Source organism: Carassius carassius, chromosome 46 (genome assembly GCF_963082965.1).
Source record: "Carassius carassius chromosome 46, fCarCar2.1, whole genome shotgun sequence".
NCBI classification, from domain to species: Eukaryota; Metazoa; Chordata; class Actinopteri; order Cypriniformes; family Cyprinidae; genus Carassius; species Carassius carassius.
The window spans coordinates 11849706-11873837 of NC_081800.1; the positions used below are offsets into that span (position 1 = coordinate 11849706).

A 24132-nucleotide genomic window follows, 5' to 3' on the forward strand; every position below is an offset into this window, starting at 1 on the left:
TACCTTAATGATGGATTTGTTTCTTACAAACACACTCTATGGACTCCATGGAGTGGTGTGAAATACTTGTGGATTACTGTGATGTGTTTATCAGCTGTTTGGACTTTCACTTATCTGCACCCAATCACTGCAGTGATGTAATACTAAATTTCACTAAATCTGCTCCAATGAACAAACAAACTCATCTACGTCTTGAATGGCCTGAGGGTGAGTACATTTTCATTTTTGGGGTAAGCTATTTCTTTAATCATCACTACTAAATAGACACGTCTGGTGACATGAGACTGTCTAAGAACAGTCATTTTCCTCCAGCTTGCAGGATATGCTTCTCTCCAGCTGAGATGTCATTGTTGTGTTTCCTGCCTCAGTTTGGGGAAGACCAGACCATCTGTCTCTGTCTGGCCTGGGCTATCACACTAGAACTCTCTTGTAAACATGCTGCCATACTGTGCTTTTGCAGATTTGAACACGTTCAGAAATTACATTTATGGAAAAAGCCTGATGGGAAGGTAACATGAAAAGCTGTACTTTTAAACTAGAACACTATAATATTTTTATAGTTGGTTTAAAACTGAACACCTAATAACTTCCCTTGATTCTTTTTGCTTTTATGACTACCCTTATCTGTTAGTCTATATATATGATTTGTTTTACAAGCAGAAAGACACAGACCAAGAGAGGAAGGGTTGAGGTAACAAAGGAACCAGAGACAGTTACATAATCATTTCACTCCTAGGGGCTATAGCACAAAGGGTCCCAAAATAAATGCAACAGTCTGTGTGAACACATTCTCTGAAACGCTTACCTGAGCCAACCAAATATAGCATCATAGCCGGTAACAATATTCATATCTCATAATTAGCGTCTATGTGCAGGGGATGGGCTGTAATTGCAGTCAGACGCATCCACAACACACAAACAATGTGATCGGTTCATAGATTTATTGGGTGTGCAGCTTTGCACTCATTTTATTACGCTCTCATTTGTCAGAGCCAAACAAACAAGGAAATACCAGGACAGAGTCAAACTATTACTCAACACGAAGTCAATAATGCATCAGAGGTTATCAGTCTTTTACACAACTCAGGCTCGATAAAGCTCAACTGAAGAGTGCAACTCAGGCTCGATAAAGCTCAACTGAAGAGTGGTCTTTTATCCATCAGTTTCAGTCATTGAGTCGGAGCAGTAGGTGAATATGACCCTCACACTAGGGGAGAGTGGGGGGTCAGTTGTAACATTGCCAGATAATCCAATCAGCAACAAGCTACAGTGATGTCACCCACTTTGAAGTCTTCATCTATGAGACTGCTGTGAATGTGGGTGAATAGTTCAAATTTGGTGAGAAATTTGAAAGCTGTCGCTTAATATTTGAATAAAGGGATAGTTCACACAAAAATGAAAATTAACCCATGATTCATTCACCCTCAAGCCATAGGGGTATATTACTTTTTTCTTTCAGACGAATACAAACAGAGTTATATAAAAAAAAAATCCTGGCAGTGAATGGAGGTCGAGATTTTGAAGCCCAAAAAAGTGAGTCCATCCATCATAAAAAGTGCTTCATACAGCTCCTAGGAGTTAATAAATGCCTTCTGAGGTGAAGCGATGCGTTTGTGTAAGAAAAATATACATATATTTAAATGATTAAACCATAATCTTCCGCTAACCGTCGTACGTGCATCCATGAGAGAGAGGTGTTCCAGCAGATGATGCAGGACGCAGGTGCAGCGTAAGTTCTGGTGAGAAGTGATGAACGTGGAAGCGCAGAGAAGAAAAAGGACAAAGAAAAATGTTAGAGGATTTCAATATAAGCCGAGAGGAGATTTGTTTTCCTTTGCTGTAATCAAAACTTGGTTCTCATGAGACTAGCATATTCTTGCCGGAGTTTACACTCACATCTGTATCCCAAGTCATCCGCTGGAATGCCACTCTCTCGTGAACACACGTACAACACTTAGTGGAAGCTAGAGATTACCCTTTAAAAAGTTTTAACCCTAAATCAGGCAACGTGACCCACGAGTAACATAGTTTTTCTTGTCTTTTTTGGGGCATAAGAACAATTTTTTTATTAAATCCTTTTATCATTTATCAATGCCTGGTCTGTCTCAAGTATGCTGGTATCATGATTTGCTTCAAGTTTTCAGTCATCTATTAGTCAGCCTGATCTAAATCCAACATGGCTGCCAGTTGTGGAGAACATTCAGATTTTGATGTAGGTAATTATATATTAAACTTACTTTTCTTTTGGAAAAAAAAATTATATTACTGCTAACATTAATTCTGAACATTGTCTTAGGGTGCTGAAGAAAAAAATTGAGTCATATGTTGTTTATGTTGTTATTTAGCACGTTTTGAAATGTATGTGACTCCTGAGTCATGTTGCCTGTTTAGGGTATAAAAAAGAGAATATTGAGTATATTGAGAATATACGTAACATTACACTAAATTTAAATGGTTGTCATTTAAGAATGTTTTGGGATATAGACATAAGTTTGGTCTTGTTCTAAAAAAAAAGAAAAAAAAAGAAGTAACTTCAAAAAATGATTACATTTACTGTAAATCAAATGTACTCTAAATATTTTATATAAAATATATATTTTACAAAATAATTTGTACTCTAAAATTACTATCAACTCAAAGTCATATGTTTAACCAATTTGTGTTCTAAATCTTAATTTGATATCACAAAATGTAACTTCCCATGAGATTTTTAGGCTTTGTACCAAAAATAGCCACTGGGTGTTTTTTTATGCATTCTCCTGTATCAAATTTATACATTTCAGTCTCAAGTGGGCAGATGGGACTCAGAACTTTTATAAGATTAGAAAAGTTTTTTTTTATAAAGTAGTTCAAATAAATTGTGTAATACAAAACCTGACACGACCCTCCAGGTGAGGAGCTTGCTAAAAGAAATTAATGACTTGGTTCTTTTTTATACCCTAATCAAGCAACGTGAACTGGGAGTCACAACTCATAAAATCCAAAATATATCAAATATTTCAAAAATTCTTTTGGATATGTTTTACTTAAGCTCAGATGATATAAAAAATGACATGAAAATATGTTTTGCTTATCATTTTCCACTCTTGCCTGTTTATGGGTTTTAATATAGACATTTTTCTTACGCAAACTCATTTCACTTTAGAAGGCCTTTATTTATTTATGACATAAAAAGGTGGTTTAGCTTATTTTGTTCAAGAAACATACAACAAAATGTGAAAAAAAACAACAACAACTGTTTACAACTAACCCAAAAATGCAACATATTTTAAAAGGTCAGAATCTAGCCTACTTAAGTGATTTTTTTCCGCAGTCCCAAAAGCTGTAAAGACATTTTGGTCACACTTTACATTACAGTTATTGTTATTGTTATTGTTGAAGGTATTTTTCATGACAACTGAATGGGTAATATTATATCAATATTAATTTTGTGAAGTACTTTAGTCAACTTTTAAGACATTATATAAGATCGTGTCATTTTTATTTTTCCGTGGAAACTTTCTTTCCAAAACCGTCATAAATGTTTGTTGCGTTGTTTCAAAGCGGCGCATGTATATCGGCTAAATCAATGAGCGGACTCCAGCTGGGTGGGCGCACCTGGGGGACAGTGGAACTCGAGCGCGAGCAGGAGAGCGCGGCGCTGATTGGATAACAGAGCTGTATAAATTGCCGCACTGCTGTATTTCTCTCTGTCGTAGAAATATTGTCCAAACGTCAATGCGGTCTGAACAAACTGCCCAGGGCCGTCATACGAGAGAGCCATCGCGCACAGGACCCTCTTATTTACAATGAAGGAGAGAAGAATCAGCCAGCCTTTGGTCATGCGTTGTAAACTGGTTTTAGTAGGAGAAGTGCAAAGCGGGAAAACCGCAATGCTGCAAGTGTTGGCCAAAGACTGTTATCCTGAGGTATGTCCTGCTCTCTCACGTATTTATATTGATGTATATGTTCGCTAGTAGGATGCCTGCTTATGTCATTATGCAATATGCTGTGAGTATTACGCACTACGTTTGATTATCCTGTATATTCATACGTCGTACATCAAGGTAATACTTCATGCATCTTTCTCATGTGAGTTGTTGTGCACATGTTGACGCTGGGGGGACAAAGCGCGTTTGCAACAAACCACCACAACATATGATATATACTGTGAAACTAAGTGCCGTTTTAAAGGAAATTAAGTGTTTTTATAGAAAGGTTAATTAAGTCATTAAATAATGCCTTTTATTTCGTTCCCCCACCCCCACAGACATACGTCCCAACTGTGTTTGAGAACTACACAGCTGGACTGGAATTAGAGGAGCAGCGCGTGGAGCTCAGTTTATGGGACACATCAGGTGAGCGAGAGACTGACCGACTAACAGCTGGACAGCGGTGTTTCTGGTTTACATAACAGTGCATTTAAACTGATGAAAACATTTGCACTCAGTAATGTTTGCTAATTAATAAAGTTTTACATGCATGACAGCACTGTAAATATAATTAATTAAATGGAAATTTAAATTCTGCCATTTATATGTATATATATATATATATATATATATATATATATATATATATATATATATATATATTTTTTTTTTTTTTTTTTTTTTTTAAAGGTCCGAGTGTTTTATTTCCATACAATATTAGTCATGCCACTATTAATTTTACATTGTACAAAATCATAGGTACAGCTGCTCTGACCAACATTTAATAGTCTCTTATTCATCCCAATAATTCTAGTTTTAGTCGCTTATATCGGCCTGAATACATGTGGTTTGTTTACTACTTGCTTCCACTTCACAGTGAAGCTGCTTATGCTTGTTTGATTAGGTTTGGTGCATAAAGTGAAAGTAAATTACAATATCAAATACATTTTATTGGCTCTTATTTTTTCCAAATAGTACTATTAGTTTTAGTCACCAGACCTGAGTCAGTGGGGTCCAGTGTTGTTTGGGACCCTGTTTATTTTCACTGTATGGATAAAAATGAATAGAACAAACATCAACAAACAGCTTCACTGTGGAATGTAAATGTTCATCAGAGCAGTTGTAACTATAATTTTGTACAATATAAGAATAATAAAATTATAACTCATATACATCAAATATACACTGATTGTAGTAACCTGTCACTGATCGATTATATATGGGCTAGTAGGTCAGTCAGACACTACAGGAAAGACACACCATAAGCTGATGTGTGTGAGTCTGCAGTAAGTGGGTGAGAGGGTCTGGCAGCTGCAACACCTGAGACCGATCCTCAAGCGTCAGACGCTTGTGGCATGCCGTATTTACCTTCTGTCTGCTTCTAAATCAGATGAGACAGACAATTGGTTAACAAAATAATCAGGCCCGTGAAGGACAGCACAAGGTTTTGGCATGTTTTGGAATTTTCTCATTATGACCCACAAAGCCTTTTCAATGACGTAGGTGGCTTTTAAGAGATACTGTGTCTGTTTTTTGAAGTAGATTACACAGATCAGCTCCTGTTCCAGGGACTGTGGTTTTGTCTTTCAGATTAATTTGGCCAGGGAATGTTTAGTCTGTGTGTTTACACATGTATCTAATATAGCTGATAGCTGGAGCTCTTACTTTCTTATCTAGTAAAAAGACATGGAATGTTATTTCCGATAGACTCGTTTCTGTAGCCTGTGTTTGTGTTTATGGAGCTTTAAGGGTAAAAAAAAAACTCTTAAAGGGATAGATCACCAAAAACTGAAAATTCTGTCATCATTTACTCCCCCTCAGGTGGTTTCAGACTTGTATGACTGACCTTCTTCTGCAAATAAATAAATAAATAAATATAATTGAATAAATAAATGATTACATCAAATATTATTAATTACAGTGTTCCTGTGGCTTAAATGGTAGAGCATTGCTAGCAGCAAAAGGTTGTGGGTTCGATTCCCAGGGGCCACATGTTAAGTAAAAAATGTTAGCCTGATAGCACTGTAAGTTGCTTTGGATAAAAGCATCAGCTAAATGCATAAATTTAATTTAATTTAAATTTTATAAATATATAAGAAGAAGAATGTATCAAGAGGGTCTGGCTGCAGGCTTGCTCTTGCACTCTCAGACTTATGCCTGGTTCACACGGGACGATTTTAAAATTGTCGGCCGATTTTCCGAACCTGAGAGACCCCACACATGGCGATAAAAAATCACGGGTCTAACAGTGTTGGTCATACAGTGTGTGGTTGCAAAATCAACACATCACACACGAACCGATTTGACTCCCGAGCATTCCCAGGTCAGACGGGAAATCTCGCAAAATCCCTCGAGATCTAACGTGACTTCAGAGTAAACAATCATGGCGGACGAAGAGGATGCAGTGGCCATAGTTTGTCCTTTGTTTGTAACCGAAAAAAAACATAAGAAAAAAAAGAAAAGGCGATTGTCAAAGAAGCGGAGACAAAGTCCTCCATCTCCGACGTCCACCGGACTTTCTGGTGCGCCATGCCGCCGGCTGTTTTGATTTTGTTTCCCGGTACTTCCTCGCCGCCTCGTCACCTCGCTTTCTGATTGGCTACACGCCACAGTCCACAGGCTGCGTGATCGTTTGTCCTCGGGGGACACCACACACGAGAAGAAATCGGGCCAAATAAATCCAACATGTTGGATATCCCCGATTTGAGATCGGAGCGGTCCCAACGTCCTTCCGAGCAGAGGAGAGCAGTCTTAACACACCACACACGGTAGGAATATCTGATCAGATTATTTTACGATAATCGGAGCATCCTTAAGATGTCGGAAGGTGTCAATCGGGGCTAAAATCTGCCTAATTATCCTGCCGTGTGAACCAGCCTTTACATTCTCAGACACTTCCGCTAGTGACATCACTTGCAGTCTTTATTTTTTATTTTGTTGAATTTTTTTTTACTTTTTGTTTGAATTTCCCAACATTTTATAACAGTAGCCAGGTGGCAAAGACAAGAAAAAAGAAACTAAATTACAATGTCACTTGCAATCACTACTTGCCCTCTCCGCTACCTGTGATGTCACTTGCAATCAACACAAATCGTGCGTGTTGCCGATGGAGACAAGACGCTGTGGTGGTGATTAAACGATTAAACCTAATTAGTACTATAATGTACAGGGTCCTGCAAGAAAAAGACTAGGCAAATCCGTGGCCAGAACACCAGAATATGAACGTTTGTGCATAGTCTCTCGCTAAGCATAGAAAAAAACACTTAACATGGCTTAATGTAGTAAGATGCTATTAAAATATCAAATTAAATATACAGTTCATTAATATAATAAATATGTATATAGTATTTTCCTCACATACCACAAAATGTGGCATAATCGACTAAGTTGATAAAGGCCAAACTCAATATGCTTCTCTACATTATTAAAATGCATAACTAATATGTACAGGCATGCAGGTGAGCCCAGAATAAACGAAACACGCAAAGTTTCACGTTAAGCATTTTTCCATACAACTCGTTTATATCACTGTCTTTGTCCAATAAGCTACATTATGTGTTTTATTTATAATGATTTTCTATAGGAGGAAAACGTTTAATGTACAATTTAACGCACTGCGTTCTGTACTCGTCTGCTTGCCTATACGGAGTTGATCCTTTTAAAATCACAATGCATTTCATAATGCACGTTCATATTTGCTGGTCTGTAAATACGTTGAGTCAACAACAAGACATATAGGCTAGTCCTACTGAATTGTCTTTATCATCTTAGTCTATTATTAGGCCACATTAAGCGTTTTGCTTCACGAACGAATCATTCGATGTAACTGGATATTTTGAACCAGTTCACCAAATCGAACTGAATCGTTTTAAACGATTGGCGTCTCCAATATGCATTAATCCACAAATGACTTAAGATGTTAACTTTTTTAATGTGGCTGACACTCCCTCTGAGTTAAAACAAACCAATATCCCAGAGTAATTCATGTACTCAAACAGTACACTGACTGAACTGCTGTGAAGAGAGAACGGAAGTTGAACAATGAGCCGAGCCAGAATAACTAATAAAATGATACACCCCTAACCTATAGTAAATTATAAACAAATTCTGATGCAATACATATGGTATAATTGTGGTAAAATGTTCATCCCTCCAAAAAAAGCTAAACCATCTTTCACAAACATATACATGTCTGTCTCTAAAGTGTTTAGTGTATATAATATAGAGTCATTTTTGTAGGGGTTATTATAGCACAATTCCTAACCCCTCCCCAGACCTCACTGATTTTCAAACCCTGTCTATGGTTCTTACTGTCATGCCTGACTGCTGGACTGAGTGCCTTCTTGCTAGGATGAGTGGATGGGATATTGGTTTTCTCTAATAGGTGCTTGATAAGGGAGGGTTTTTCACTATTTCTGTTGTTTGCTCCATCACAATGTGAGGTAATTTCATCTGTGGAAAATAGGACATTTTGCAAGCAAAATAGAATATTTTAGACCTTGTTTCAAAATGGAACTTAATTTGTTCACATTAGATATATACTGACTTTTTTGCAGCTGAATCATCAACACATTTTTATATGCACACTTGATTAACAATTGTTGTTCTGTTTCTGCTTTTCAACTACGACTACTACTACTAATAAAATAATTTGTATTATAAAAATTATAAATTACTACATTGTATATAAAATTATAAAGTTAATTATAATTTATATATACATGATAATAAATAAATGAATAAATATAGAAATAATAGCAATTGACAACAACAACAACAAGAAGCAACCATAACATTCAAGCAAATGCCCAGAACATGTACTACATGTGACAACTGGTTGTGAATGAGCTCTTAAGCAAGGAGCACTTCCTGTCTATGCTCAGTTTAGGTCAAGGTATTTCCTGCTGTGCATTTTATCTTAACACACTGCCTTACCATGGAATGTTAAAAACACAAACAGGTATACCTGTTCTATGTGTGTTCCCCAAATTGTATCTTAGGAGGCTGCTTAAGGCCATGTCCACACTTACAAGGGTGTTTTTCTAAACAGGGTTTTCCTTCTTCCGTTTAAAAAGAAAATCTCCATCCACATGAAAACGCAAACACATGCTATGATGCACTGTCAAGAGCATGCCAAGCCAACATGTGGCGATATAATCTCAACCGTTAAAGCCATGTTTTCCAATCAGGAGACTGAAAAAGTTTCCAGTTGGTGGAGATAACAGCGCAAGCTCTGATGTCACAAGCCCAAAACTTTGGTTACTCTGTCTACACGATAACACTGCAGCCGGAGTTTTTGAAAATCTTCATCCTGGCAGGAGTTTTCAAAAATGTTCGGTTTCAGTGACCCAGCGCTGCGTTTGCGTGTGGACGAACAGCAAAACCGCATAGAAAAAGCAGAGGTTTTACAAATAACCACATTCGTGTGGACAGGGCCTAAGACATACCTCCTTACATGCGACGTTACCAGGTGCTGTCCTTGGTGGTGGTGCTGAACTGGTTGATATTGATGCCTTGAGTAACTATTATTTATTCAATGAACGGGCTTTTTAAATTCTTGATTTTAAATAAAGACACTGAACTCTTTTCTGCTAGAATGCAACAAACTTGTGTGAAACTTTTACTTTGGCTTTGCAACATACATCACATCAGGGAATAAAACCTAGAACGAAAAATAGATGCCCAAAACACCTCCCAGTGGTCACCACATAAAATAAAAGGAAAAAACCTATAGGAGACACTGCTTAATAATTCAACAGCTTTTAACAGAAGAGAGAGAGAGAAAAAAACACCTTGGGCTTACGCAAGTCCGACAGAAAACAGAAAACCATTCAAGTAAGAGTGCTCATTTACTCATTTACCAGCAGCCGCATAGCATACTGGTGTATCCGCATTACATCATTTATGTTATTGGATGAGCTACCCAATAACAGCGTATAACAGAAAATATATGAACATCTTCTATGGCAGAGAAAAAATGTGAAAGAGGAGAGTCGCCAGCAGCAGATTTCGGGGCAAAGAGGGTTTGTCAAGTTTGTCTTTTTCAAAATAATTTCTTTATCTTTATGTTTTTATTATTTTTAAGAATTGCAGCTTAATTGAACACTGGGTGTAATTCTTCAGAACTACTTTTTATAGACTAAGATGTAAAGAACTGTCAACAGTGGTGAAGTATATCGAAGACTGGTCCAGACCAACCTTACGAAAGTATGACTTACAGAAGGTATATTTAACTTAGAACATTTTGAGATAACAATAAGGTACAGCTTAAGATATAACTTAAGAACAATGTAGAGTTAAGAAGTTTTCGGGAGACGCAGCCCAGATCAGAAGTAAAAAGGGTAACTGTGAGGGGAAAATACATTTTATCATGCACAACATCTGACTCAGACTCTTGCATGGAAGATTAGAGCTGGAGAAGCCAATCAAACAGCGCCCATCTATTCCCTCATTAAGCTAGTTAGGCTTTGTTAACTGTGCACAGCTTTGTTAAGTGGGGATGTGCAGGAGGAACACTGGCAGAGCGGTAGACGCTTGTGCACCCACACGCAAACACTTATCAGCATACATGAACAAACACACTCTAATCATGACTAATTACAGTTTACAGTTTTTATCATTTGTTTTTCAAACAGTAGCTAAGGTCAGGTGTAAAGAGCAATTGCTATCAAGTACAACAAATACAGGGAGATGTCTTACCACTGAGTTTTGCATCTGAATAGATGAATATATGCACACTTGATTAATAATTATTGATCTGTTTCTGCTTTTGAACTACTACTACTACTACTACTACTAATAAAATAATTTGTATTATAAAAAAGTATAAATTACTACATTATATATAATATTATGAAGTTAATTATAATTTATATATAAATAATGATAAATAAATAAATAATTATAGAAATAATAGCAATTAATAACACCAACAACAACAAGCAACCATAACATTCAAGGAAATGCCCAGAACATCTACTACATGTGACAACTGGTTGTGAATGAGCGCTTAAGCAAGGAGGACGTCCTGTCTATGCTCAGTTTAGGTCAAGGTATTTCCTGATGCGCATTTTATCTTAACACACTGCCTTACCGTGGAATGTTAAAAACACTCTGATGGAATTTCCCAGTCATACTGACCTACTCTGGAACTCTGGAAAATCTTAAACAAACTAAACCCGGACACGGAATCCAGGGCTGCACTTCCTGATAACGTAACTTAACCTCTCACACACATCTACAACTTAATTTGCTACATTGGCCTTAATGTTGAAACCTGTATGGTCTAGTGTGCATAGTGATATCAGTGTTGTCTATTTTTTGTTTTGTCTCATTATATCTCTCCTCTCTTTCTGCTGGTAAGCCATATATTCTTTGACTAAACATAGTGAGCTGAGTCACTGTCTACATATACAGCAGTAGTACGTGACTCAGAGAGGCTGACACAACACCCAGCATCTGAGCTGAAAGTCGATATTGTAATATACACAAAAACAAGAATATTGGGCGAAATGCGCCCTTTAATGGACTTCCTTTATATTCTATTGACATAGAGCCATAGTATGAGAGTGTTTATGCGTGCATCCTTTAATGCTGTTGCTGTAGTTACAGAATGAGATGAGGTTTGGTGTGTGCGGGGGACAAGACATCCTCTGCATCTAATTCTGTCAATAAAGGAATCTCCAAAATTCACCCTCACATGCACACACCTATTAACTGCTGTATGTTTGCATTTATGTTACTCAACCATCGCCAAGTCCCCCTGATATCATTTGATCTTCCATATTCAGTTGCATTCACTCCTCTTTCACAAGCATCTTATTTGACACCAAGTTTCCATTACTGATATTTGTTATGTGGTTGCTCCTGCAGGTTCACCGTATTATGATAATGTCAGGCCTCTCTGCTACAGTGATGCAGATGCTGTTCTGCTCTGCTTTGATATAAGTCGCCCTGAGACCGTCGAAAGCTCTCTGAAAAAGGTTAAAGACATTTTATAACATTTTATCTATTACTCATCTTTTCTTTTAAACTTCATAAAATATCACAACTTTTTACAAAAGGCATCTTTAATTAGTGTGTTTTGTCTCATTGCACAGGCAATTTTTTGCAGTAAGATAAAAAACACTTATAATAAAGACACAAGCTATCAAAACAAGTCTTAAAGGGATAATTCAACCGAAAATGAAAATTGTGTCATTTACTCACCCTCATGTCATTCCAAACCTATATGACTTGTTTTCCCCTGTCGAATAAAATTTCTTCTTTTTTTCACATAATGAAAATCAATGTTGTTTTGGACCCCACTGACTTTCATTGTGTTGCTTGCTTCTCAAGTAAAAATACTATTCTGCAGTATATTAACAGCTCTCTCCCTGCAGTGGAAAGCCGAGATCATGGATTTCTGCCCCAGTACTCGAATAATCCTAGTCGGCTGCAAGACAGACCTGCGAACAGATGTTTGCACACTGATGGAGCTGTCCAATCAGAGACTGACGCCCATCTCCCATGAGCAGGTCAGTCGATCACACCCTTCCTAGATTCCTCGCCTCTCTTTTTCCCTCTCTGACTGCAGTCTGTCTATTCTTCTGTTTGTAGGGCACCTTGCTGGCAAAGCAGGTGGGAGCAGAAGTGTACCTAGAGTGCTCTGCATTCACATCGGAGAAAAGCATCCACAGCGTGTTCCGCTCAGCGGCACTAACATGCCTCAACAAACTGCAGCCCCCCATAAAGCAAAGCCCCAGTCTCCGGCTTTCCAAACGCCTCCTTCACCTGCCCAGCAAAGCAGAGCTCCTGACCTCCTCCTTCAGCAAGGAGAGAACCAAGAGCTGTTCCATCATGTGAGCTCCATGTGCGCCACTCCAGTTCCAGAAAAATATATATTTTCGCTCTTTGAAAGGGTTGGATTTGAGAGGAAGTGAGGTCATGACCTTTCATGATCCCTTCCTCTCTCTACACTTATATTGTTGTTCTTCCATTCTGACACCCCACCCACAAACACACTCATACCTATGACAAAGAGCTGTTGCCATTGTTCAAGGTTTTTGGCTGTTACACATCCTAGTATCGACTGAGTTTACCAGCATACGGCTTTACATGAACTGCATTTTGTATCAATGATCAATCAGTCAGTCAAAGAAGGAAATACAGTGAATATTGGACACTGTCAGATATTTTTGTGGGTAGTCTTATTTGTTAGCGTGCATACATGTATGGGAATGTGGGATGAGCTGTGAACGTAATTTAATATTTAAAGGAAGAGGATGTGTTTGTGTTACACAGTACGCACTTTAGTGAACATGGATGTGATTGTTGAATGGAAAGTGAGAGGATGATTTAATACAGGTTGGCATTATAGAATTATGCTTTGCTTGTAGCTGAAGTCTCTGGCACTGATCTACGATGTGAGATCTCATGCATTCATAAGGGGAGGAGCCAAACAAGATTTTTGAAGAAGTCCTCCTGAAAATGGTGGACAGTGTCATAAATCTGCTAGATGAAGCATCCAATCACATTTGTACAATCCAGATGGATTGGAAGTGCTGACACTCTCTTTATCTCTCTCTCTCTCTCTCTCTCATATATAGTCCTTCTTGAGCTTTCTGCTCCTAGAGAATATAAATGGTCATAAATTCCAGCCAGTGAGGACAAAGCCCAGCACTGCCCAGCCATTGTTATTGCAAGAAAGACCCCTTCCAGATGGTCCTTTTTTTAGGAAACAAGTACTTTCACTGAAGTAAATTTAGAGATTGGATATATTAAGGGATATTGGAGTCCACCAAAACTGTTGCTTAAGCGAGAAAATAATTGTAATGCTCCAGTTGACTTTTCTTTTACAGTAATCTTAAAATCTGCCTCAACAATTTATTTTCAATAACATGCCTGTAAAGACTTGACTTCTCTTGTCATGTGGTGAAGTTACTGGTTAACGTGGGCTGGACATTAGACTGCATTATAATTTCAGTGATTCTCATGCATCGGTCAGCTCACTGTCACAGAGGACTCTCTTCTTATGCTAAGCCTCATTCTGGTAATCTCGGTCTTAAATCCCACAAACCCTGCTTGTGTAATGCTTAATTATAAAACAACTAAATCCTCACTTTAGGCTTATAAATGGCCAAGTGGAAATAAACCGAGAAGTCAGACGGGACAGCATTATGAAGAATCTGACCTCAGAATAACTTCCAACTTAAGTAGTTCATCAAATATAATATGATCAAAGAAATGGTTTGTGGAATAATTTACTCTACCATTCAAAAGTTTGGGGTCAGTTAAAGCTACGGCTGGAAATTTAGCTTTGCCATCAAAGGAATATATTACATTTTTTTAATATATTAAAATAGAAGACAGTTATTTTGAATAGTAATAATATTTCACAATATTACCGTTTTACTGTGTTTTTGATCAAATTAATGCAACCTTGGAGAGCAGAAGATACTTTGAAAACTGCAAATCTAAATTTACATAGTCATTATCTAGAGAATGAGAATGAAAATACTGTACGTATAAACTGGTCTTGCCTTAAGCGCACATTTGTTCTACTTTGTTATTATTATATCACTGACTTTGTAAATTCTCAGACTAGTTCATCTGAAAGAAGCTTTAGGAGGTTGTTCATCACTTCATACTATACTGTTGCTTAGTAACAGATGAGTCAGTTATACTGGACTAAATGTCTGAAAACCACTCGAGAGAAGTTGAGAGAGAGAAACGGGGTGTAAGCAAAGTGACAAAATGTAGCATAACAAATGTTTTTGTTTGTTTGTTTGTTTCGTTTTTTCATGGCTATAGTTTATAGTTTGAAACACAAATCATCTTACTGACCATCACCTTGATATGAATTTGTTACTGTTGTCTGGTCAGGTAGCACCCTTATATGTTATATGTTCGATGTGGTGGACCTCCACAATCTTCCTTTTCTTACTGAAGTCTGGACGTACATATGTTGTGCATAATCAGTTTTGTACAGCCCTTTAAAAGAAGTCTGAGAAGGAAACAAATTTGAAAACAGATTTTATGATTGTGTGTGCAATGTAACTGTAAGTTATTAATAGTTGATTATTGCTGGTTCTGTTTTATTCTTTAGTTTCAGACAATCTATTTTATATGGAATATTGTTTATTATTTTTTTCCTGTCTCTGATGTCATGTGTCACACTTAAATGAATTAAAAACTGGATTTGGTCAGTAAATTGTGTGTGTTTGCAGATCCAGTGGCAGTCCAAGATATAGTGAGAAAAGTGGCTTGTCTGTATAAACATTTAACATAGAAAATGAAATAAAATAAAAATGTTTCCCAGCAATCTCTATCAAATCAATTGCAGAACCATAAAATAAAATAAAAAAAACTGGAAAAGTCATGGAAATTCATTAGTCAAAGCAAGTGGGAACCCTGTATCTTAAATTTAAGGAGAGATTTCATAAGACAAATCCTCTTATGACAGACTCTTGAATTGCCTCTTTATTCACTTAATTACCTGTTTATGGCACTCAAAACTAGGTCAACAGGTCTAGGAAAAGCCAGGAGTAAATAATGTTATTCTGCAGGAATATTATGGAACAGTACTGAATAATAAAGAGGCAGTAGCTTTAACTAAATTAATAAATATACCTTGAACAATTTTGGTCCATCAGTTTTCTTTATGAATCTATCTAGCCTGTATCCAGGCAAATTATCCAGGCTTTCTCAATTACATCACATAGCAATAGGGCAAACTCTGTCATTGATCTTTGCATTAAGTCCCTACACTATCCATCTGTTCACAAAGTTCCAAATAACTCTACATCATTGCTTCTCAAATGTGGTAGATCAACAGTTGGGTTATAGGTCTTTTCTGAAAAAGCAGGGGAACAATATTGTAAATAATCATTTAATCAGGTATACAGGTGCATCTCAATAAATTAGAATGTCATGGAAAAGTTCATTTATTTCAGTAAGTCAACTCAAATTGTGAAACTTGTGTATTAAATAAATTCAATGCACACAGACTGAAGTAGTTCAAGCCTTTGGTTCTTTTAATTGTGATGATTTTGGCTCACATTTAACAAAAACTCACCAATTCACTATCTCAACAAATTATAATACTTCATTAGACCATGGCATGGAGGTGATCAGTTTGTGGCACTGCTGAGGTGGTATGGAAGCCCAGGTTTCTTTGACAGTGACCTTCAGCTCATCTGCATTTTCTGGTCTCTTGTTTCTCATTTTCCTCTTGACAATACTCAATAGATTCGCTGTGGGGTTCATGTCTGGTGAGTTTGCTGGCCAGTTAAACACACCAACACGATGGTCATTTAACCAACTTTTGGGGGAGGTGCCAAATCCTGCTCGAAAATGAAATCAGCTTCAAAAAGCTGGTCAGCAGAAGGAAGCATGAAGTGCTCCAAAATTTCTAGGTAAATGGGTGCAGTGACTTAAAAAAAAAAAAACACAATTGACTGACTCCAGCAGATGACACCCCAAATCATCACAGACTGTGGAAACTTAACACTGGACTTCAAGCAACTTGGGCTATGAGCTTCTCCACACTTCTTCCAGACTCTAGGACCTTGGTTTCCAAATAAAATACAAAACTTGCTCTCATCTGAAAAAAGGACTTTGGACCACCGGGCAACAGTGCAGTTCTTCTTCTCCTTAGCCCAGGTAAGACACCTCTGACATTGTCTGTGGTTCAGCAAATTCCTTGACACGTCTGTGTGGTGGCTCTTGATGCCTTGACCCAAGCCTCAGTCCATTCCTTGTGAAGTTCACTCAAACTCTTAAACCGATTTTGCTTGACAATACTCATAAGGCTGCGGTTCTCTCAGTTGGTTGTGCATCTTTCTCTTCCACACTTTTTCTTTCCAGTCAACTTTCTGTTAACATGCTTGGATACAGCACACTGTGAACAGCCAGCTTCTTTGGCAATGAATGTTTGTGGCTTACCCTCCTTGTGAAGGGTGTCAATGATTGTCTTCTGGACAACTGTCAGATCAGCAGTCTTCCCCATGATTGTGTAGCCTAGTGAACTAAACTGATGGACCATTTTGAAGTCTCAGGAAACCTTTGCAGGTGTTTTGAGTTGATTACGGTAGCTGATTGGCATCTCACCATATTCTAATCTTTCGAGATGTTTTTCATGGTATTAATAAATTACAATGTAGATTTAAATACACATTTTTAACAAATTTATAATTTAATGTAAAACAATATTACGATTTTTTATAATAAATTGTTTAATCTTTTTTTTTTTTGGTATATTGCGTTGAGTCAGCACTTAAATTCAAATGAAATTCAATATCCTGAAGCAAAACCAGTTCTAAAGTACTTACAGTATCTACATCATGTTCCTCAGTCAGTTCTTTAGCCTGGTACCTTTAAACGATAGTGTACATGTTCACACTATAGTATATTAATAGACAAAGAGTGCTTGTATACCTCACCATGTGCAGCTCTTTCATTTAATGCATAAGACCAAGTCGACCTTGACCAGTCACCGCTTAAAGCATGACTTTCAAAGAAAATTTCTAGGAAAAGGAAAATATATAAACTGGATAAAACCGCAGAATCTGTGAAGCATGAATTTAAGAGGAATGTTATTAAAGAAAAATCCTGTAAAGTAAGGGAATGAGAGAAGACCAGCTCATTACTAATCCCTCACATCCAACAGACAGAAACCTAGTGGGGAGAAATAAGTAAAGAAGGGAATTAAATATACTCTCCAATTACTGACGAGGTGTAGTCTGCCATAGAGACATGCACACAAACACGCAGCCATCAAACCAGCCACCGTGACTCCAGTGCTAACAATGTCATAGATCATCTGGAACCGCTGAAACAAAGTGGGATCATCATGACAGAAGAAAACACATGTTCAGTATGCAAGTTCAGACCTTCAAATGTGCTGTCTACTCTCTTATGCACCTTTTCTGCTTGTGTTATTCACCTGCTCGTACTTACATTATCAGAGGAATGCTGTTTTAAGGTTCAAAAGGAACTTTCAGTGCTGTTTCAATGCAACAAGCTCAGTCAACCCTTGTTAAATCAGTCAGGTTAACTATTTTCTGGAGCAGAAAGCATGTCGCACATGCAAGAACAACTGCTGGGCTCGTGGCCTCAGGAGAAATGAATGTGCATAATCAGCATATTAAATGTCACATCATCATACAGTTTCGATTTATATTATTACAAGTCCTTTTTAGAGATACATGATACATCAGCAGAATATTGGTTATCAGATCTTGTCATCAATATTGCACAATATTGGATATATATCAGATAATTTTTGAATATTTTATTGCTTATTTTCACATTTAAATTACCTTTGAATACCTTTGTAAAATCTATGAAAAAATTAAGTACCATTAAAGATTTTAAGTTAACATTTCAATAAGTTATCATTTAATAATAATAATAATAATAGTTCAAATTTCAAACCCAGTTTGGAAAACCCTAAAAAAAAAAACACATACACAATGAAAGTAAATGGGGTCCAAAATAACATTGGAGGAACTTCTCTTGTGTTCTGCCAAAGAAAGTCATATCTGCAACATTATTTGATGACTTTGATAATGGTAGTGTTGCAAGAGCTGATTTCTGCTGCGTTGGCAACAGAACAAAACAACCGCACACATGTGCCCTCATAGGAGCATAGCTCTCACACTGCCATGGGCCTTTTCTTGACAAAAGGCCCCCAAGGCTTCCCTAAAACCCATGAGGTAAACCCCACCCCCACTATCACTCACTCTCACGTATATGTACAGCGTGTCACAGTGAACCCCTGAGGTATGCTGATAATGGATGAGTATATTTGGCTGTTTAATTAGCCAACCATAGTTTCATGGCATCTGGGTCTCTGGGCCATAGAGAAGGAAGGAGGTGTTGGATGCATTTGGACGGTTAGGATGGCCATGCATGTCTGGAGGGATTTTGCTGGTTACAGCTGAAAATGAAAAAGAGAGATTTATGTCTCTTAAGGACAAATCTTAACATATGGTGTGACACTGTAAATAACTTATAAGGGTCAGGGTGCATCACACATGCATTAGTGCCCACCACAGTCACAACAGGGTAGGGCAATTTCTCAATGATTGCATGTGCCGCAATATAATGAAGGTATTGGTAACTTGTTTCTTACATGCGAAAAAGAAAAAGTGTGTCTTTATTTGTATTTTGATACAATCTTTTCATGTTAAAGCAGGAAACAAACAATGATACACGACAATGAAGCCTGATTGTAATTCCATGTGTATAATATGCTCTCAATCAAGTATAACAGCAACCGACGATATGCCAGACAATGAACCGATGATTAAAGATATATTTTAAGAAAATTGCTTTCATAGCTCATCATTATCAGCATGAGCAGTAAAGACAAAGTTAGAGATTTCAGAGAATTTGGAGCCGCTCCAGACTGATGCAGACTAAAGCAGGGTCTACAATAGGGAGTCCAAGGTGGGATTGCAGGGAGTCTGCCAATTACTGTTAGAAAAAAAACAAATTTAATATAAAAAAAAAATACAAAAATACAATAGTATGTAATATATTATGTAATACTCTCTCTCTCTCTCTCTCTCTCTCTCTATATATATATATATATATATGTGTGTGTGTGTGTGTATGTATTTATCATATATCATTTTTAAATATTTTTATTATATAAATATTAATAATTATATGAAATGATATATATATATATATATATATATATATATATTAATATTATATGTGACTTTAAAGTTAGCTGTCTAGTTCAATTAAATTATTAGTACAATTAAAATATAAGGTACACAATAAAGTATGTGTCTGTACAATAACTAATGATTATTTTAAAAGCTGTTCAACCTGCTGGAAATACATTAACCCAGAAGAGGTCCTGCGTCCTCGCAGATTGATTTTTATTCAGAAAAAAAAGCTAAATAACATGAATTTGTTGATATTACCAGGATAGTTCGAGTTTAGTATTATTTTTCCATAATATTTGTTTTGGTAGGTTAACAGTTTAAATGGAACCATAATCAGAACCAGACCTGGAAAAAACTTTACAATTCCCAGCCCTAAACTTTAGCATCATAAAGTGTGTAAACACATTAATATTAACATTATTGTCCACCAAGGGATCCAAAAGTTGAAAACTCACGATGTAGATTAAAGTAAAATTTAAGAAATTCAGAGCATGATGGCTAGTTATCTGTAGACAGTTCACAACCCACATATCCAAAAGGATCGGTACTGTAGGCAGCTCTTTATGAGTCTCAAGGTCACACAGGCCCTAATCAAAATTACCCACAACCTTGAGCGTGTCTGAGAAGAGCAAGTATGTGAGAGAGAGAGAAAAGACAGGAGTAGATATGAAAACATGAGTATTCTCTTTGACCTTACAGTGTCAGACAACACATTTACCGCAGAACCCATGTAGTCATAGCAACAGCAGCAAAGTCTTAGTGCAAGTGTGTCTGTGTGTAGGTGCCTGTGCACCGATTTACTTTTCAACACACGTGTATTCTCAGTGTGAAGATGAAAGCGGCAAACAGGTGCTTATCTGGCCAACTAAAACAGTACATTTTAATTAACAACTGTGCCCTGCGTTTATCAGCAATTGGAACCATATCCACGACACCCTTTCCGTGTGATGACCCCATTTGAAATTCATTTGATTTGAATAAACGCAAATGGTGATCAAGACTGCGTATTAATGTTCATAATACTCCAAGGTAGCGGTTGCTGGGTGAGGTACCATTAGTAATTGATGTTACCTGTGACTCAAACGGCAGGCATCCTCCTTAGATCAGAAGTGTGTCAGAGTCTGTCTCTCCAGCACAAGCCCCCCATCAACAGTCTGCACCTGTTTTGAAGGAAGTTCTCTTTCTTCCTCAGAAGGAAGGGCTGATAAAGGGAAGCCCGGCTTTGAGATTTTCCACTGAGGAAAAAAAAAAAGTCACTTCCACCCACACACGGAGAACACCACTGCAGGAGGAGGAGGATGTGAACTGAACAATACAGACTCTTGTGGCGGTGGAGTTCTGTAGATGAAGCTCTGACATGCTTCACCCTGTCGCCCAGATAAGCCTCTCTTCCCTCTACCAGCCCCTCATCCTGCCCCGCAACAACAGCCATTGTTATAAGACAAACATTTCAGTCTATTTCTGTCACGGCTGATCAAGTAAACAAGGTGGGGCTGAGCATGCTCCGCAAACCTCATTTTATTTATCTCATCGCAGAGACTCTGTGCCAAACAAACACTAAAAAGAGGTTTGCAAGCTGCAATTTCAGTAACGTAGGAGATAGTTGTCACAAGAACTATGAATTACGAAGTTTTGAGTCAAAAATCTAATCACACACGTGTGCTTTGTCTAGCAGTAGTTTTTATTTGGGTTTCAAGCACTGTGATCCAAACTTTCTTAAATTACAATTACATTAAATTACACTGCAATAGCTAAACCAGTGAACATTATTAAACCACCACATTAGCATGTATTCAGGTGAAAGTCAGCTATAAAATAAAGGTAGATTTTAACTGAAACCTGAACCTGCGTTCTCAGGACTAACAAATAAATTTTAGGTCAGGACATTTTATAAATTGTTATACATTTTAAAATATGAATCGTTACGTTTTATAGTACCATTCAAAAGAATGGGGTTGGTAATTATTTTTTTCTTAACCTTTTTAAGTATTTTGCACTTACCTTGCATTGACCAACATGGAGTAAAAAATTACTGCAAATTAAAATAACTCTTTATTTTAATATATTATCTCCTGAGATGCAAAGCTAAATTTTCAGCATTTCTCACATGATCCTTCAGAAATTATTCTAATTTACTGCTCAAGAAACATTTCTGATTATCACCAATATTGAAAACAGTTGTGTTGCTCAATATTTATGCAGAACCTGTGATAAACATGTGACTCTCTCTGATAGATAGAAAGTTCTAAATAACAGCATTTACTCAAAACAAAACTCATTGCAACATTGTAAAAATCTTCAGGTTGCATTGTGACAGCTTATCCCATATACAGTAGTCAATATTTGAATCGGTTAAAAAGTTAATCAAAGTTGTCAAGACAAGAACGCATTTTGGTTTTAGGACAACTTTGGTTTAGATCCATTTCAAATGTTGACTAATGTAGTATGACAACATGCTCTGCTATTTGAGGATTGTATATCTTCAATAACAGGACGACAATTATTCAAAGTGCTGAAAAGGATCCACGAAGGACGGCAGGAAAAGTACTTATTCAGGGAAAAGTATTATGCCTAAAATGGCTTTGAACAGTTGCTACAAGAGAATGTCTCTGCTGAGCCACTCAGGAAGCTGCTAGTAATTAATATAGAAACTTGCTGACGAAAGTAAAATCCTCAAACATGCACAAGGAACACAGGCCTTGCTTAACATGAACGTACAGAATTCAGCACTAAATGAACAGACATCGAGAGGTGTAAATGAGACTAGTACACTCAGACACAAGTGCTCTCAGTCAACCACTCTCTCTGTGAGGGCTCTCACTTGTACAAGAGTTCCTGTGAGCTGCACTCCATTAGGATTTAACATCAGGTACTTACTATGAAATTTCACTATGAATACGAAGAGTTTGCAAGAGGCTTACTGCAACAAGTGCCTTTATCAAAAAACACACATTCCAAAAAAACATTCCAATATCTGTTTATCAGTACATCAGGCGTGGGACAGGCACCAGACAAAGGCCTTGGATAATATTCCTGGTGATGGCCCAGTGCAACATCATACCCATACATCTTTACAAAGACACAGCATCATATTCAAACAGTTATATACCTTCGAGGACTCAGCAGATCGGATCCAGCATTACCTGCAGAATTATCAATGTGCATGCAGACTGTGTCTCAGTTTGTCCAGTACTCAAGGAAGTCCTGCCCTCCTGTGGTAAGACTCTGAAAACTAAAAAAAGCATTTCACTGTTTGATGGTTTTATGCTGAATGCAGATATAAAAAGGTTGGCTGACTTTCTGTGAGCCACTGTATTTTAGTACATAATAAATAACATTTTAATTTTTTTTCCTCTGACATTTACAAAAAGTATCTAAAAGAGATAGTTCACCCCAAAATGAAAATTCTTTCAAGTACATGTTTGCAATATAAAGCAATCACATATCTTTACAATACTTGAAATAAACTGCTTCATTCAATGTCTTTATGGCCTTTTTGGGTCTTCTAAGTTTTGGTTACCTGAACTTTCAATGGAGGGACATAAACATCTCAGGTTTCATTAAAAATACATTAAGTTGTGTTTAAAAAAAATGATTAACAAAAGTATTACAAGCTGGGAACGACTTAAAGGTGAGTAAATTATGAAAATTTTCATTTCTGGGTGAACTATCCCTTTAAAAACACTATTCACAATCTTATGTTATTTATTTCGTTTGCTAACTATGTCCAGTAATGCATTCACATGGATCACATGAGAATTGTCATATAAAAAATACATATAAAACAAAAGGAAAAAAGATCATTTCTACCAATTATGCATTTTGTTGAATAAAATTTGGTGTTGAAAATGACATTTTGGACGTTCAAAATCCATTGTTTTGCTAAGGCAAATTACATTGTTAACATTTAATGACCCTTAATACACAAATAATAAATTTACTTTTCTTGCATAATTTGGCAATGAGGACTTCACTAAAAATGAGACATTAAAAAATTAGTGTACATATTCTTTTCACACCTGATTTTCACTTCTTCCCAAATCACGTCTCATATTTCTCAAGTACTTCATTGACACTATCTCCTTGGAAAATAAGTACTTTACAAAAACTTTACAGTGCACTAGTTCGCCTTATATTAATCACACATCTGTGCTTTCATCTTTGACCTGTTGTAGCGCCTCGGGCCAAACGGAGAAACACCCGAAACAGGTGTGTGGACAGTCCACCAGTCAATGTATGAATGTAATCATGGCATGATTCAACATAATCATAATAACGCACTCTCTTCCGAGCCTTGCGGTGGCAGCCAGGCGCGAGACCAACGAACATGAACCATCTTCTTCTTCTTCTGTTTCGTTTAATGGCGGGTGGCAACCATAGACATGTATAGAAAGCCTTTCTATACATGTCTATGTTACCGCCACCTACTATGTTGGAGTGTGGGCCAGAGTTTTCCTTCCCTTGAGTAAAAAAATAAATACAGCTAATAATAGTAATAATACTAAAAATATTTCCTGTCCCTAAATTCTATTTATCAATCCAGTTTCTCTCAAATAACA

The 24132-nt window shown here is 37.0% G+C and overlaps 1 protein-coding gene and 1 long non-coding RNA gene across 2 annotated transcripts; one reads left to right on the plus strand and one right to left on the minus strand.

Moving 5' to 3' along the window:
* Positions 1–3668: 3668 nt before the first annotated feature.
* LOC132129190 (rho-related GTP-binding protein Rho6-like) lies at positions 3669–14682 on the plus strand. The gene is made up of 5 exons (XM_059540691.1): positions 3669–3908; positions 4250–4337; positions 11784–11893; positions 12293–12427; positions 12510–14682. Exons 1-5 carry the CDS (start codon positions 3789–3791, stop codon positions 12753–12755), a joined length of 699 nt encoding a protein of 232 aa, XP_059396674.1. The 5' UTR covers positions 3669–3788; the 3' UTR covers positions 12756–14682.
* A 3650-nt stretch (positions 14683–18332) lies between these two features.
* Positions 18333–22807, minus strand: LOC132129191 (uncharacterized). The gene is made up of 3 exons (XR_009428448.1): positions 22683–22807; positions 20645–20808; positions 18333–18831 (listed from the first exon to the last, which is right to left on the minus strand). It is a non-coding gene; the product is annotated as an uncharacterized LOC132129191 (long non-coding RNA).
* Positions 22808–24132: the final 1325 nt, after the last annotated feature.

Excerpts from the sequence above, each read along its gene's own strand:
- LOC132129190 (XM_059540691.1), top strand. The coding sequence starts at position 3,789 with ATGAAGGAGAGAAGAATCAGCCAGCCTTTGGTCATGCGTTGTAAACTG. Across the intron at positions 3,909-4,249 it reads CCAAAGACTGTTATCCTGAG|ACATACGTCCCAACTGTGTT; the intron begins GTATGTCCTGCT and ends CCACCCCCACAG. Across the intron at positions 12,428-12,509 it reads CGCCCATCTCCCATGAGCAG|GGCACCTTGCTGGCAAAGCA; the intron begins GTCAGTCGATCA and ends TTCTGTTTGTAG.